This window comes from Triplophysa dalaica, chromosome 20, assembly GCF_015846415.1.
Source record: "Triplophysa dalaica isolate WHDGS20190420 chromosome 20, ASM1584641v1, whole genome shotgun sequence".
In the NCBI taxonomy this organism is placed as follows: domain Eukaryota; kingdom Metazoa; phylum Chordata; class Actinopteri; order Cypriniformes; family Nemacheilidae; genus Triplophysa; species Triplophysa dalaica.
This window is the reverse complement of record NC_079561.1, coordinates 16,670,330-16,684,803: the sequence shown is the minus strand read 5'-3', so window position 1 is coordinate 16,684,803 and position 14,474 is coordinate 16,670,330. Positions and strand designations below refer to the sequence as shown.

Genomic DNA, 14,474 nt, shown 5'->3' with positions numbered 1-14,474 from the left:
GGCTACTCTGGACTTCGCCGCAAGCAATGAACAATGGACTTCGCCACTTTCGTTTTTGATTCTGAGGTACGAACACTGGCCATACCCACTAGTGCTAGCTAATCCAGCTGGAACAGCATACCGAGGTATGTTGATTCTCTCAAAGTTAGACTGATCATCCTTCCGTCACTCTCAACTTGGGAGCAAAACACTTGGCAAAGGATCGTCCCAGCTCATACCGTTTCTGCATGATTCTTGAAGAAGAGCCTTTCCTTTGAGCACCAATGGTGCAAGAAAACCTAAAGGATCAAATAATGAGGCCACTGTTGACGGTATATCTCTACGTGTTGCCGGTTGCTTTTTAGGGTTAACACGAAATCTAAAGCTATCCTCTCCAAGATCCCAGTAAACGCTCACAGGGTGGTAAGCTCTCTAAAACTGCCTTGTTGTTAGATACAAACTTATGCAACCTCAAACCTCCCAGTCTACAAAGCTGACAAGCTTCTTGAGCCAGCTGGAAGACCTTCTCTTCGTTTTCAACACTGGCAATTCCGTCATCCATGTAGAAATCTCTCGTGATGAATTATGCACCAAGGGAGTGTGAATGTTCACCCTTACATGTGAGATGATTCAATCCATAGTTACCATAGTTAGACGATGACTCTCCGAAGAGATGCACTTTCATACGGAATCTTTGTGGCTGAGATTTGAAATCTCCATTGCGCCTCCAGAGAAATCTTAAATAATTTCAGTCTGCCTCGTCAACGTGGAACTGATGGAACATGCACTCAATGTCACACATCAAGGCTACTGGATGTTGTCTGAATCGCAAGAGAATGCCGGTAAGGCTATTCATCAGATCGAGGCCTGTGAGCAGGGCGTCACTTAGGCTGATTCCCTTGTATTGGACAGAACAGTCGAAGACTACACAAAACTTTCCTGTCTTCTTTGGGTGAAACACTCCATGATGTGGAATGTACCATTTTTCTACTTCCTTCCCTTCGTCAAGCACTCTTTCCGCATCGCCTTTCTCAACAATCTCTTCCATGAACTTCACATAGTGTTGTTTGTATTCCTTGTCTCTTTCCAATTTCCTTTGGAGATGTTGAAGTCTCGCAGCTGCAAGAGTCTTTTTTATCTGGAAGGTAAGGTCTTTGCTTGAAAGGAAGTGGCATTTCTACGTGCTGGTCCTTGTTCATTTTGATGTTCTCTTCTAACCTTTTCAAGAACAAGATATCCTCCTGAGACACCACCCTTGCGTTCTTGTTAGTATCCTTGAAATCCGATTCCAATAACCGAATGAGATCTGTAGGTGTTGCAGAGGGAACTTCCTTGACAGACACTCTGTGACATAGGTTGCCACCATTTAAAGCTTCCTGATGTTCTTGTGAAGGACCCACGATGCTCCATCCAAGGTCTGTGCGAATAGCATATGGATCGTTGTCTGCTCCAAGAATGACTTCTCTATGTGCCAAGGCTCTGGAACAATTGTATCCGATCAAAAGACCAACCTCACAGTCTTGAAGTGGAGGAATTTTATCTGTCAGAGTAGATTGATGTTTTCATTGTTTGCCTGTATTCATTGTAGGGATGTGAGTACGATCCACGGGGATGCTTAGCTTTGTATATGCAGGGGGAAGCTCAAAGACTACTGTAGAATTAAAGCCTCTGACTCTGAGACCTGTAACTCTCTCACTTGACATGTGGAGACCCCTTCCTACCATGGTAGTTAGACGAAGAGTCACTGGGCATTTCTCTGCATTTAAGCCTTGACTTAATGCGTGTTCAACGAATACTGTGTTCCTTTGAGGGTCTAATAGGGCATAGACGAGCTTCTCCAAATCTGGTTCACCTTGTGACGACAACCACACAGGAACAGTCATGGAGGTATTGGTAGATGTACTTCCTGAGTCTACACTCAAGGATGCTGTTGCGACCTTCTCGAGTGCGTGCTCAGAGTTTTGAACAGTGCCTAACTTGACTCTTTTAACAAAGATGTCTTCGTGCAAACAGGAAGGATGTCTTCCCTTGCATGCCTTGCAGGTATGTCTGTGACAAAAGTCTCTAGCACTGTTGAACGAGCTTTAGGCATCCATAGCACAGCTTCGTGTCCTTGATGAACCTTCTCGGTTTTTCGGGGCATTGATGTGAGATGACAGAGTTGGATAAAGGATGTGGCAACTTAACACGATTTTTCTACAACACTTCACATGCTATTAGATTGTTAATGATAATCTTAAATCTATAATTTACCTTATTCGTAAGTTTATTTATTTTTTATTTAGCCTTGTTGTGTACGATCTAAAACCTAACGCAGTCACGTTTGCTTGCTCAACCTCTCGCTCGCTCAACCACTCACTCTAGAACATTGCATTTACCTTAAGGCCTTGTTCATCAGCACAGTATGACAAAATGTTTCCATGTCTTCTTGGCAGTAAAATATAAACAAAAAGACATCCTTTGCCTCAGAGACTTGATCCCCGAGGAGTTTCTTAAGAGCATTTTATTGATCATCCTTGTTCATCTTCAAAAAGGGAGGCTCCGTCACCTCCTCACGGAATAAGTGTCATTGATTCTGTACCCAGCTCCACGTTGTAATAAGGTCTCGAACAATGGTTGGCTCCTGGACCTGTTAAAGTAAATTAAGTTTATGCTTAATTGTAATTGGTTGACAAACATTCTAAAGGTGTGCGTTATGTTTTTAATAATTGAATGGCCTCTCGTCAAATATTCCTTAAATAATAGACAGTTAAATGATAACAAGTTAAATTGTTTATTCCGCATGTATGCAAATGTTACAGTTGTTTCATATAAACTATAATCATTCATCTATTCAATCTCCTCGTCATCCATAACTCTTCTGCTTGTGGTGAATTTCGACACCCTAATATTAGGGCTGAAAATATTATAAAAAGAAACTCAACACAGAGTAGATAACGATCAGCTTCATCAGGTTGCCTCCTCCAAGCTGGAAATACTATGGCATCCATGGACCTCACATTTTCCTGATAGTATTGGAACAAAACAATATGCATGCACAAAAAACATACTTCTGTGCCTGTTCCAACAAAATAGTTCTCGGTTGATGAGTGTATTATAGCAAAAAATTACTTACCGGCAAAACATGCACTGGGTCCACATTTTGGTTCTTCAAGGTTGGAACAACATAAAGGTCCATAATGAGAACACTTTTTCCCTGGTGGAAAGAACGCTTTCAGTGATTAAACATGCATGCTCCAAAATAAATATTTTTAAAAGATATATTTGTAATACAGTACATGTCTTTGTGCAACTTCTTCCACCATTTTAAGGCAAGCATTTCCAATCTGAAATAAAATACAAATGATTACAGCCTGAGAAATCTGTCATGCGTAACATAATGCATTTTCAAAAATCTTACTTTTCAACTTGTAGAATGTCCTTAGTCTTGACACATTGATCCTCTTGCAGACTGACCCTTTTACAATAGAGACCGCCCCTTTGGAAGAGATTTTGGCCACAGTATATGGTCCATGGTGCTGACTCGATAATGTTTCTCCTGCCCTCATTTTCTTGGGGTCCTCAGAGAGCAGAACTTCATCAGCAGCCTCGATTGAACACTGTGGAGAGGTGGGCGTGGTTCAGCACGGTCTGCGGGGAGAGAGAGAGTTGGGAGAAAGACAGTAAGTAGGCAGATCAACCACTTAGTGAAATCACCTGCTTCTTGTTAGTAATTGGCGAGGAGACGCTTCAAAAGGAACCGACGGATCGGCAGAGAGTCAAGAGAGAGCGGCTGGGAAAGTTGGATCACAGGAGCCAAGACGTGGCCAGAGAAGCAAGAACGAATCTCTATTTGTTGTGAATTATAGAAACAGTTTATTTAAGAACCGGAAGTGTATGAAACCCGGAAGTAAAGAGAAATAAAGTCTTACTACTTTCCCAGCCACGCCGACCCCGACTCCTTTCTTCAAGTTCGAAACGAACTAGTTTACAAACACACTCGGACAAACTTGCGCTTGCGACTTTGGAATGACTTCTGCCTGCTCTGTGCTCTTTCTATGTTGCTGAGAACCTAGAAATAACAACAACACCCAAAAATGAAAACTCATTCAAAACAAATGATCTGGTCTCTATCTTTGGATTTTGTGAAACCAACAGATCAACAGAGCTACCAACGAAACTGGTAATGGTATCTACCGTGGCAGAGAATGCTGAGAATACAGTGCAACAGTGACACAACAAAGGCTAAGAGTTGCATATAATGTAGAGTTGTAGCAAATAAAACACTGTCTGTTTTACCCCCACTTTAATTGTAAATTTAATAAATTCATTAATTCATTTTTGCCATTGATGATTAACAGTAGAGATTAAAAATATAATAAGCATGTAAAGAGACAACCTGATTTGCAGTGTTGATTCCATATACCCCAGCATGAAGGTGGTGGTCCCAGTCATTGTGGTTGTCATTCACATACTTCCTGAGGGTCCTCTTGATATTTTGATTGGTTCTTTCATCCTGTTCAATCAATGCATTTATAAGGTTGATGAACATCTGCAAGACAACCATGGAACTTCCAAAAGACAAACAGCCAAAGAGTTACCTGCCCATTGGTCTGGGGATGGTAAGCACTGGAGACAGCATGCTTGATTTTCAGTGCACTGAAAATGCTGTCGTTGAGCTGCAGAGGGATCATCAGTCAATTTTGCAAGTGTGATTGGAATCAACAACATAAATTGGTAACACTCTACAATAAGGTGCCATTTGTTAACAATTAGTTAATGCATTAGCAAACATGAACATTACTTCTACATAATTTATTCATATTAATTAATGTAAATTTCAGCATTAACAAATACATTATTAAAATAAAAAGTTGTAACTGTTCAAATTAGTTAATTCAACACAAACCAACATGAATGACTGTATTGACATGAACTAACTTCAACAAGGATTCAGAATGCTAATAAACTAAATTTTTCATTGTTAACTTATTGTAAAATGGTACCCATATATGTTGAGACTAGAGTGAGGGAAACATAATGAAACCTTTACAAAACTTGTTAACAAACTTCTTGCCTTGCTCAGTTATGATTTTCCTAACCATGCCAAATGAGTAAAACTTTGTGGTTATTATTGCAGCCACTTCATGTGCTGTCTTAGATTGCATTGGTTCTGCAATCAACCACTTCGTGTACAGGTCGGTCATATATATTTTTTCCTTTTAAGAGAAATTTCTGAAGTTGCTCTGCACTGGGTAGAGCTTGCCCTCTCGCGGTTGACCTGGAGTCCCAATGGATTTGGGTGCCGGAGCACCAGGTCCCTTTGTGTACATGCCAAGATAGGCCTGTCGTTGAGATAGTTTAGTACCCGCAGACCTTCTTCGTGAAGACCCGTGGAGACAGGGACAGACTGAAAGGGAGGACTCCTTGTTCAGGGTACGCAGACCTATGGGGCGCAAGCCGCCGTCTTTTTTGGTAACGATGAAGTGCGGGTTGTAACCCACTGAACATCTTGGTTTTGAGGGACGAACTCGATGTCTGTTTTGCCAGAAGGGTGGTGACCTCTACCCGAAGTATGTAGGCGTCCCTGCCTCTGACAGAGGGAGAGATGATGCCCCGAAACTTGGGATAGTCTTTGGCGAAGTGGATCGAGTAACCAAGACAAACCGTCCTCATTAGCCACCGAGACAGTGTGGGCAGCTCTCGAGCTCCCAGGGACTGTCACAGGGGGACCAAGGGGACGGTCTGCTTCACCATCCACGGAAGGTGGTTCGATGGCTGGTGGAGCTAACCATGTCGCGGGGGGACCCCGGTGGGAAGGTTGGCTCTGCTTACTTACCTGCCTGGCGGGACAGCTGCATGCACTGTCAGTTTGAGAGTGGTAGCAGCTGTCGTGTGTGTACGACCATAGGCCTCGCCAGGGCGTGAGGTTGGGTTTGCCAGGGAACAGTGCAGTGGAGTGTGCGATCGGCTAGAAGGAAACACCCAGGGGAAACAGAAAATTCTCTTTGTGAGTAAGTGGGCACCAGGCCCTGAAAAGGGTCCGGCTTTGGTGACGAGGCAGGAGCCGTCCCGTACCGACCGATCAGAGCCATAGCTGTGAAGGTCGGGCCCGATGTTGTTCTCCCTGGGGTCATGCCGCGCTGGAGAATGCTCAGTCCTGAAAAGGACCTTTTTAGAAAAAATCTCTAACACCTCCGGAACCGGCGAGACGCCCAGGGGAAGGTCACTGCAGGTAGGCGTGTCTACATTACTTGCGTGTAGATTTGGGCGGTTTTAGTCAAATCACTCCAAGAGCTAACGTCAAGTTGTGGGGTTGTGGTTACAAGAGGCGTTTCAGGCAGGTCTGGTTGAGCATTTGCTTCTAGATAAAAGACTTCTTTTTTTCCTACACTTAAATTTTTACATGTCTAATAAATAAATGGGCAACTTATAACACACAAAAGACAAAGAAAACACATACTTCCACCGAATGACTCCTTTAAAAGACTGTCACTCTCGCGGTATTTCACTGACATATGCCGATCGATCTGCGCATAGGGCCGCATAAAGACCGTAATTAGGCTTGTTCAAAGTAAGCTAATTTTCATTCATTTGATCCAAGGCGTAGCAGATAAACAAAATAAGTATAACATAATAACTTCCCCAGTTTTTAGTTAATGGCTTATATCAAGAGAATTTTCCCTTTAAATGTTGTTTAAATATGCATAAATTCTCTATGAAACTGGTTTTGGTCAATTTAAAAGAAATCTACAGAAGCAAACAGATAGTAGCCTTTTAAACAAACACCTCAATTTGTATTCTTGCAATTTTGCAAAAGAAGATAAGGAAAGTAAATCAATTTAGGCAATACTAAAATCTCAAAACTGAACACTACATGAAGTGTCCTGCCTCAAAGGGGTCAAATGACATAATTAAAAACACGATAAACTTGTGTTTATGGTTTAATAAAATTTTATTGTACGGTTGAAAAAACTCATTATCTTTTACATCCTGTACATTATTGCAGCTCCTCTATGCTCCGCCTTTATGAAGAACTTGGGTTTTGACAAAACTCATCGCTTTGAAAAACATGGTGAATGATAAAGAAGACCATGGTCTCTATTTGAACTGATTATTTTGTAGATATTTGTTGAAAAAGAAAAAACATGAAACAATTGAGTGAGTTTGAGGGGAGACAAATAAATTGGTAAGTTAGAGTTGTGTTAATATATATATATAACATTTTGTTTAGAAAAGTAAATAGAAATGAGAAGTGCGATTTTTCCACTTGAGCCCCTGCCCCTTAAAATGTTTGTGCACATCCCTGGCTGTGCTCATGTGAGGCATTTTAAACAGACGTTTGGCAAAGCTCAAAATAAGCAGATAACTGAGAAGTTGTACAGACATGTGCACAATTGTGAAATAATAATAATCATCATTTCAGGAACTTCAAGTTCTCTCACATGCCAAGGCCTTATCCACTCAATCAGCCTTTTCCCCCCACTTGCGACGCCCCTGAATGTAAGTGCGGTTGTCTAACTTCATTCATGAAAGTCATGAATTTTCTACAGTACCATTAGACTTTATCATTACGAAATCAGCAGAGAAAACAGCACACGGAATCAACTTTTACAATGTAATAAGAAAACATATTTGTGTTGTTTGTTCTGTTATATTGTAACAGTAGAGACAGGAGTCTTTAACTTTTTCAGTGGGCTTTTTGACTATTACAATTTACAACCTTTTAATTCTACAGGTAAGCAAAACTAAATAAAGTTTAATATTTGATATATTTAAGTCAGTGACTGATAAATTTAAACTGTATGTCATTACCCAATGTTTTATTGTAGATCTCAGGAAGTCTCTATATGGACAGAGAATTGCATCGGAAACGATACTGAATGCTGTGACCTGGTTTATGAAAGATCCAGATCCACCAAAACCACGAGTGCTTTCTTTACTTGGACCAACAGGAGTGGGAAGAACTTACATCATGAAAATCATTGCAAGGAATATTTATGAAAAAGGGGAAAATAGCAAACATGTCCATACATTAATAGCCACATATCAATTTGTATACAAAATCGAAGTACCAAAGCCATGCTCATTATATCTTCAGATTTTTAAATTATTATTGTTGTTCATATTCTATATATTTTTTGCTAGTAGAGTAAATCGCTCAGTCATGTTGAATGTGAATGCAAAGCAAATAAAAAGCTGCAAAGTTGCAAGTCTTTAGGAAAGTCAAGAAAAAAGTTGAGCTCAAGTGAGTAATGTGAATATTAGTGCTCATAAGATGTTTAAATAGCAGCCTTGCTTGAAATTAGTGAGACTTGGACCTGGAAACCTTATGCCTGTTTACGTCAAGTGGGTTCTGTTACCTTGAGTGGATTATGGGATTGTAATGACATATATACAGTATAATTTGGCGACTCTGTATATACAGGCTCAATTTAAAGCATGGATTTATGGAAATGTTCCAAGTTTTCCACGCTCCATGTTTATATTTGATGAAATGGACAAGATGAACCCACATCTAATAGAGACTATCAAACCTTTTTTGGACTACATGCCCCATGTGGATAGAGTGTCATTCAACAATGCAATCTTAATTTTTTTATCAGGTGATGCACTTAATTTATGCATTTCATCTCATTAGTGAACAAGATTGAATCAAAATGAATACTACTTACTGCATTCTTAACTTTATATTATATACACTTTTGCACCCTACTTTATTATTATATCTATGTTGCCTACTATGTTGTTTTTAATGTGTTTAAGTTACATATTGTTAGAAAATCAGAAACAGGTGAAACACAACAACATAATAGTATAATATATTGGAGCATTCATCTATTGGAAATTATTTCCATTTTATTTACACAAAGGATTTTCTGATTTTCATCAGTCATGCTGTTAAGATTGTTAGAAGTACAGCAATGAAAGAGTGATCCAGTCCATAATAAACAATGTTATCTTTAATCAACCAGGTACGAATATGATTCACAAGGTTGCTCTGGATTTCTGGAGAAAAGGCAAAGAAAGAGACGAACTACATATGAACACAGAGGGAATGGAGACTAAACTTTATCAAACATTCTTCAATGATAAGTACAGTATTTTTTCAAACATATTGGATTTCAATTTATTCAGAAATAGTTTCCAATTTAAGTACAAACTAACTTAAAGAACATTAAGCACTTACAGCTATTCTATATTCTCTTTTAAATTAATTAACTGGTTGTTCTGCAGGTGGATTTTGGCACTCCTGTCTAATAGATGAGCACCTGGTGGATCACTTTGTTCCTTTCCTGCCTCTGGAACTGAAGCATCTAAAGCAGTGTGTTCTGGCTGAAATGACCAATATGAACATCACTCATGATTATGATGTGATGGACAGCATGCTCAAATACATGCCCTTTTTTCCCCCAGAGGAGGAAGCCTTCTCTATTAAAGGCTGCAAGACAATACATAATAAGTTGGGGCTGCATATTAGGCTCTAGAAGAAAATATTTTGGCAGCTATTTGCATTTTTTTAATAATTGTTTCATTTTGTTGCAGAATAAAGATATAATGCCACAAAATGGCACCATCATAAACTTTTGAGTTGTGGTATATGGGAAGGTCTTGTTAATAAATGGAGAAAATATGCAATTACTCTGCAATCTTTTTTCCTGCATTTATTTTTGTTTCGCATGTATATTGCATTTACAAAAGTATTGATTGTTGCTTGCTTTTATAGCCTTCCTGTATCACAGTGGTAAGAGCATTGCTTTAACAATGCAAGGTTGTGGGTTTGATCCCAGGGGATTGCACATAAATGTGTAGGATAATGCAATGCAAGTCGCTTTGGATAAAAGTGTCTGCCAAATGTAAATGTAAATGTTTTACATGTGTATTAACTCAAGTTAGACTATGATGTATTGTTTTACACCTGGAATGTAACAATTTTACTTAGTTACTGAGAAGAGGGGGGAGTGGTTTAGTGACGTCTGCACCGGGGAGGAGAGACACGGGAAAGACGTGAGTAAGTAGGTCAAGTGCAGATTAAGATCACCTGCTTCATTACAGTGATTGGTGAGGAGACAGCATAAAAGCTGCCTGTCTCAGAAAAGCAGGGACACAAAATGGGAGACACCACAGCTGAATCTACGACGGGTACGTATGGACAGAGTCTGGAGAAATCAGGAGATTATCTGAGTGGAAGTTGACGGACGGAGTCTGGAGAAATCAAGAGATTTTGAGTTATTTGAAAGTTATTAGCACATTGATGCTAGTCTGGTTACGAATAAAAGAATTCTTGTCTCCCAGACACGCCGACCCCGCTTCCTTTCTTCCTCCTATCTACGAACATTTCTACAGTTACTAATCCTAAAGAATGTTACGAATATGTGTGCACTTACCCAAGTTGAGGAAGGTTGTTAACCTGTTTGCACACTACATTTCCCAAAAGCCATTACCCGGACTCATTGAACACTGATCACTCTCACCTGTTTGCAATAACCTCTGTCTATATAGCCTGGTTCATTCTCACTGTCATTGCGAAGTCTTGTTTTCTGTCACAAACTGCTTCGAGACTCAACGGTTGCTGTTCTAAATGCGGCTTTATTAAACAAAGTCAAAAGGCAATGGTCAGGACAGTCAGAAAACAGGCATAAACGAGGTCACAAGCATGGGTCGAGGCAGGCAGCAGAGGTTCCAAAACAAGAGATACAGTCCAATGTCAATACACAATAATCCAATACAAGAATGCTCAGAAATAATATGCAACACTAAAACAAGACTGTGGTGCTGGTGACTGTGACACACACACACTAAGGAAGATGGTTATTACAAAACAACTTTGTTTGTTTACATTATTAACACATTAGAACCATATGGTACAACCATTTTAAACAACAGAACATTTTAAGTGAACTGTTTTCAAATAAATAACTAAATGACTAAAGTTATTACACAATAAATAACTACATACCTTTCAAGCCTAAGGTGGGAATGTGCTCTAGGCATTCATGTTTTCAGTCAAGAAAAAACAATGTGTGTCACTAGTAAGGCGTGTTTAGGGAGGGCGCATTGATCTTAGTTCACTCCATAAACCACAACTGCAGTCAGAAAGTAACACTGACACAATGAAAGTGTCATATCTTGTTATAGTTTTGTTGTTATCTGAGATAACGTTTACATCAGGGGATGATCCCAATTATATCCTTATGGGTGGTTTTGGGGTTGTTTTTGGAGTGATTATGTTTGCAGCTTATCAATGGGTGGAAATTTTATTGCCTTTTGATCATACACGTGAGCAAACCTTTTTCATACGCATATCTTACAGTTTATTTACAATACTATGTTTAAACATGGTTTTATTGTTTTCCCAAACTTTATTCGTCAAGTTTTACTAGTATACTGTATGAACTTAAATTTGATAACCTCATACACTATCATTGCTTTTCCCCAGGTTTGCAGAGAGATTTAGATCAAAATCTTTACGGGCAGCACATCGCGTCAGATGTTGTACTCAAAGCTGTATCATCATTTTTGTTTAGCAGTCAGCCGACCAAACATCTTGTGCTCTCTTTCCACGGGACCACAGGAGTGGGAAAAAACCATGTGGCAAAAATCATTGCGAGAAACATGTATCAAAAAGGAGAACATAGCAGACATTATATCAGTTTTACATCAGGACATCATTTTCCACTCAAAGACCAAGTGGACATGTACAGTGTAAGTAAATTATGTGAATTTCAAGATGTTTTTTCAGAAGTGGGTAACGTACTTTTTCAAGGGTTTGACATTTTTAAATGAATATTGTCTGTATTAATGAGAACCATTGAGAGAGTATGAACATATGAAATGTTTTCGCACATTACAATTCTACTGATGTAGTAAGATTTTATCACAGACAAATGTACGATTGATCATGTTTAGAGAAAGTAGATAGTCTTTCTGTAGACAAAGGCTACTTGAATAACCTGTAAAGCAGGCATCATAGGCTGCGAATGCTCTGCATACCCAAACCATTTGAAATTGCAGGACTTTCTAAGTAAAAACATATATTCTATATCATAATATCCCTGTTTTTCATTTAAAGGGGTCATATGACACGGTTAAAACGAATATTATCGTTTGTTATAGTAATTTAATTAATTTTAATTTAATTAATTTTAGTAATTTATTAATTTAATAGTAATGTAATTCAATGTGTTTACATGATTTAAGGTTAAAAACTCTAAATTTTTACATATGTTGGCATCTCCTCTTTGCCCGCCTCTCTAAAACGAGGCATTTCAGGCAGGTCTGTGTTGGCGTTCGCTTTTAGATCGAATGCATCTATTTTTTCCGATACTTTGCAATTTTACGTGTCTAATACATACAAGGGCAATTTATAACACACCAAAGACACAGAAAAACATGTATTTGCACCATATGAACCCTTAAAAATAAAGCTTATGACGTAAAACAATGGTAATTTCTTTAAGATAGTCAGGAGAGTGGATTTTCTCAGCAGCCTTGGGTCTTGCACTGTATTGATATGGATTGTCATTATTGTTGTGTTATTTCTTTGGTTTGTTGACGGTTCATTTCATGAGCAAAAAAACTGTAACTCCAAGCTAACAGGTAGTATGTATATTATGGTTAAATAAATAATAATGCTTGACTAGTTTGAGTATTTAGATCTGTGTCTGGTTCGGAATTGGAAGTTATCAAAAACATCTCAGTAGCTAGAAGTATATTACTGTAAGCACAGGGTTAATGATCTATATATGTATATCTAGGAACATCTAAAGCAGCAGATCGGAAGTCACATATCAAATTATCCTCTGACCATGTTTGTATTTGATGAAATGGACAAGATGAATCCAGAGCTGGCTGAAGCAATAAAACTTTTTCTGAACTACGTACCTCATGTAAATAGAGAGTCATACCACAGAGCAATCTTCATTTTTCTCAGGTGATTCCCTCAAATGGTGTGAATAAATCAGCAATGCATTGCCTAATACTGTGACCAAGATACCTTTTTTATTTGTAGCAATGCAGGAGGGAATATGATCGCCAGCACTGCTGTAGACTTCTTGAGTGCAGGGAAAAGCAGAGAAGAAATAAAGATGAACAGCAAAGGAATGGACGCTCAGATCCATCAAAGCATATTCAGTTATGAGAGCAGTATGTAGAAAAACATTGCCAAAGTATCCTTTAGCTTTTTTTCTTTCGTTGTATGAAAAATGTAAGCAATTTTATTATCATTCTATAGGTGGATTTTGGCAGCTGGTTGATCACTTTGTTCCTTTCCTGCCTCTGGAACGAAAGCATATACGGCAATGTGTTCTAGCTGAAATGGCCAGTTTGAAAATCAATGAACATCAACACGCTGATCTGGCAGACAAAGTGGTCAGAGAGATGACCTTCTTCCCCCCAGAGGAGAAAATCTTCTCTGTTAAAGGCTGCAAGTCAGTCAGACAGAAGCTGATGCCCTATGTTGATGACAAGATATGAGACTTTTCACTTTTGTTTACATAGATGTGCCAGCACTTGAAGACCCATTCAGAGATGTATTCTTAGATTTACTATCATTGTGTCTGACTATATTGAACTGATTATGCTGATAATATCTGCTCTTTACACTAATTTAAATAGGCCTACAGTAAGTAACTGACTGTAGCTAATGCTGCAAATCAATTGACAAGATGAAAGAGAAAGCGACATTTTATTCCTTTTACTGTCATCGTGTCTGATTAACTGATCATGACATGTTGTGATAATCTCTGTTATGTACACTAATGCATCAAGTGCTGTCTTTTTCTTTATCTTGTAATGAAATGAACATCATTGAAGACAGTAGAACACACTTCACGTTTCATCTTTTATAGAGATACTTCTTGAGATAAAAAAGATATATTAAAGGTTCTCATTTCTCTATTGTCTCTGTGTCTTTTGTTTCAATAATTCTTAGTGCTGCAAAATTTGCAGTTTCCCACCCAAAACACCAGAGGATAGAGCACACATAATTCCTTTTAAAAGCTTTTTGTAAAACACTGACACGAATCTGGTTAGTGTCTAATAATATCACTACATATATTTTATTTATGTTCATATTATTTTATATTATAATTTTATTGTTTAATAAAAATAAAAGATTAGTTGAATGTTAATTGTATTAAATAAACAATTTGTTGAATGGGCACTGTAGTTTTGTGGCATTTAAAGAAATCGTGTCGGACATTATCTAGCGGTTGAGCATGGTTGTCATGGCAGACAAGGAAAGACTCAAGTGCGGGGCAAAAACAGGGCTTTTATTCAGGCCAATAAATCCACCACAGTCTGGTAACAAGCACACCACAGACGACCCCCTGCGGGCCACGGGGAAGAATCAAAAGAGAATATCGTCCGGGGAGATAGCTCGACGCGGAGTCCGCCAGACGGGAGAATCCGTGGAGATCTGGGTCCGGGGAGGAAACTCGACCCGGAACTCGCTGGGCGAGAGAATCCGTAGAGCCCAATTGATGGTGTAATCCAGGAGCAGTGGTGGAGTCTTG

General features: G+C 38.9%; 2 protein-coding genes across 2 annotated transcripts; both read left to right on the top strand.

The window, feature by feature from the left end:
• Window positions 1-4,390: 4,390 nt before the first annotated feature.
• LOC130409571 (torsin-1A-like) lies at window positions 4,391-9,446 on the top strand. Its single transcript, XM_056733614.1, has 5 exons — window positions 4,391-4,580; window positions 7,791-8,029; window positions 8,387-8,567; window positions 8,931-9,059; window positions 9,196-9,446. Exons 1-5 carry the CDS (start codon window positions 4,391-4,393, stop codon window positions 9,444-9,446), a joined length of 990 nt encoding a protein of 329 aa, XP_056589592.1.
• Window positions 9,447-11,072: 1,626 nt separating this feature from the next.
• Window positions 11,073-13,786, top strand: LOC130409591 (torsin-1A-like). The gene is made up of 5 exons (XM_056733632.1): window positions 11,073-11,238; window positions 11,399-11,664; window positions 12,717-12,892; window positions 12,971-13,104; window positions 13,193-13,786. The coding sequence occupies exons 1-5, from the start codon at window positions 11,073-11,075 to the stop codon at window positions 13,432-13,434; spliced, it is 984 nt and encodes a 327-aa protein (XP_056589610.1). The 3' UTR covers window positions 13,435-13,786.
• Window positions 13,787-14,474: the final 688 nt, after the last annotated feature.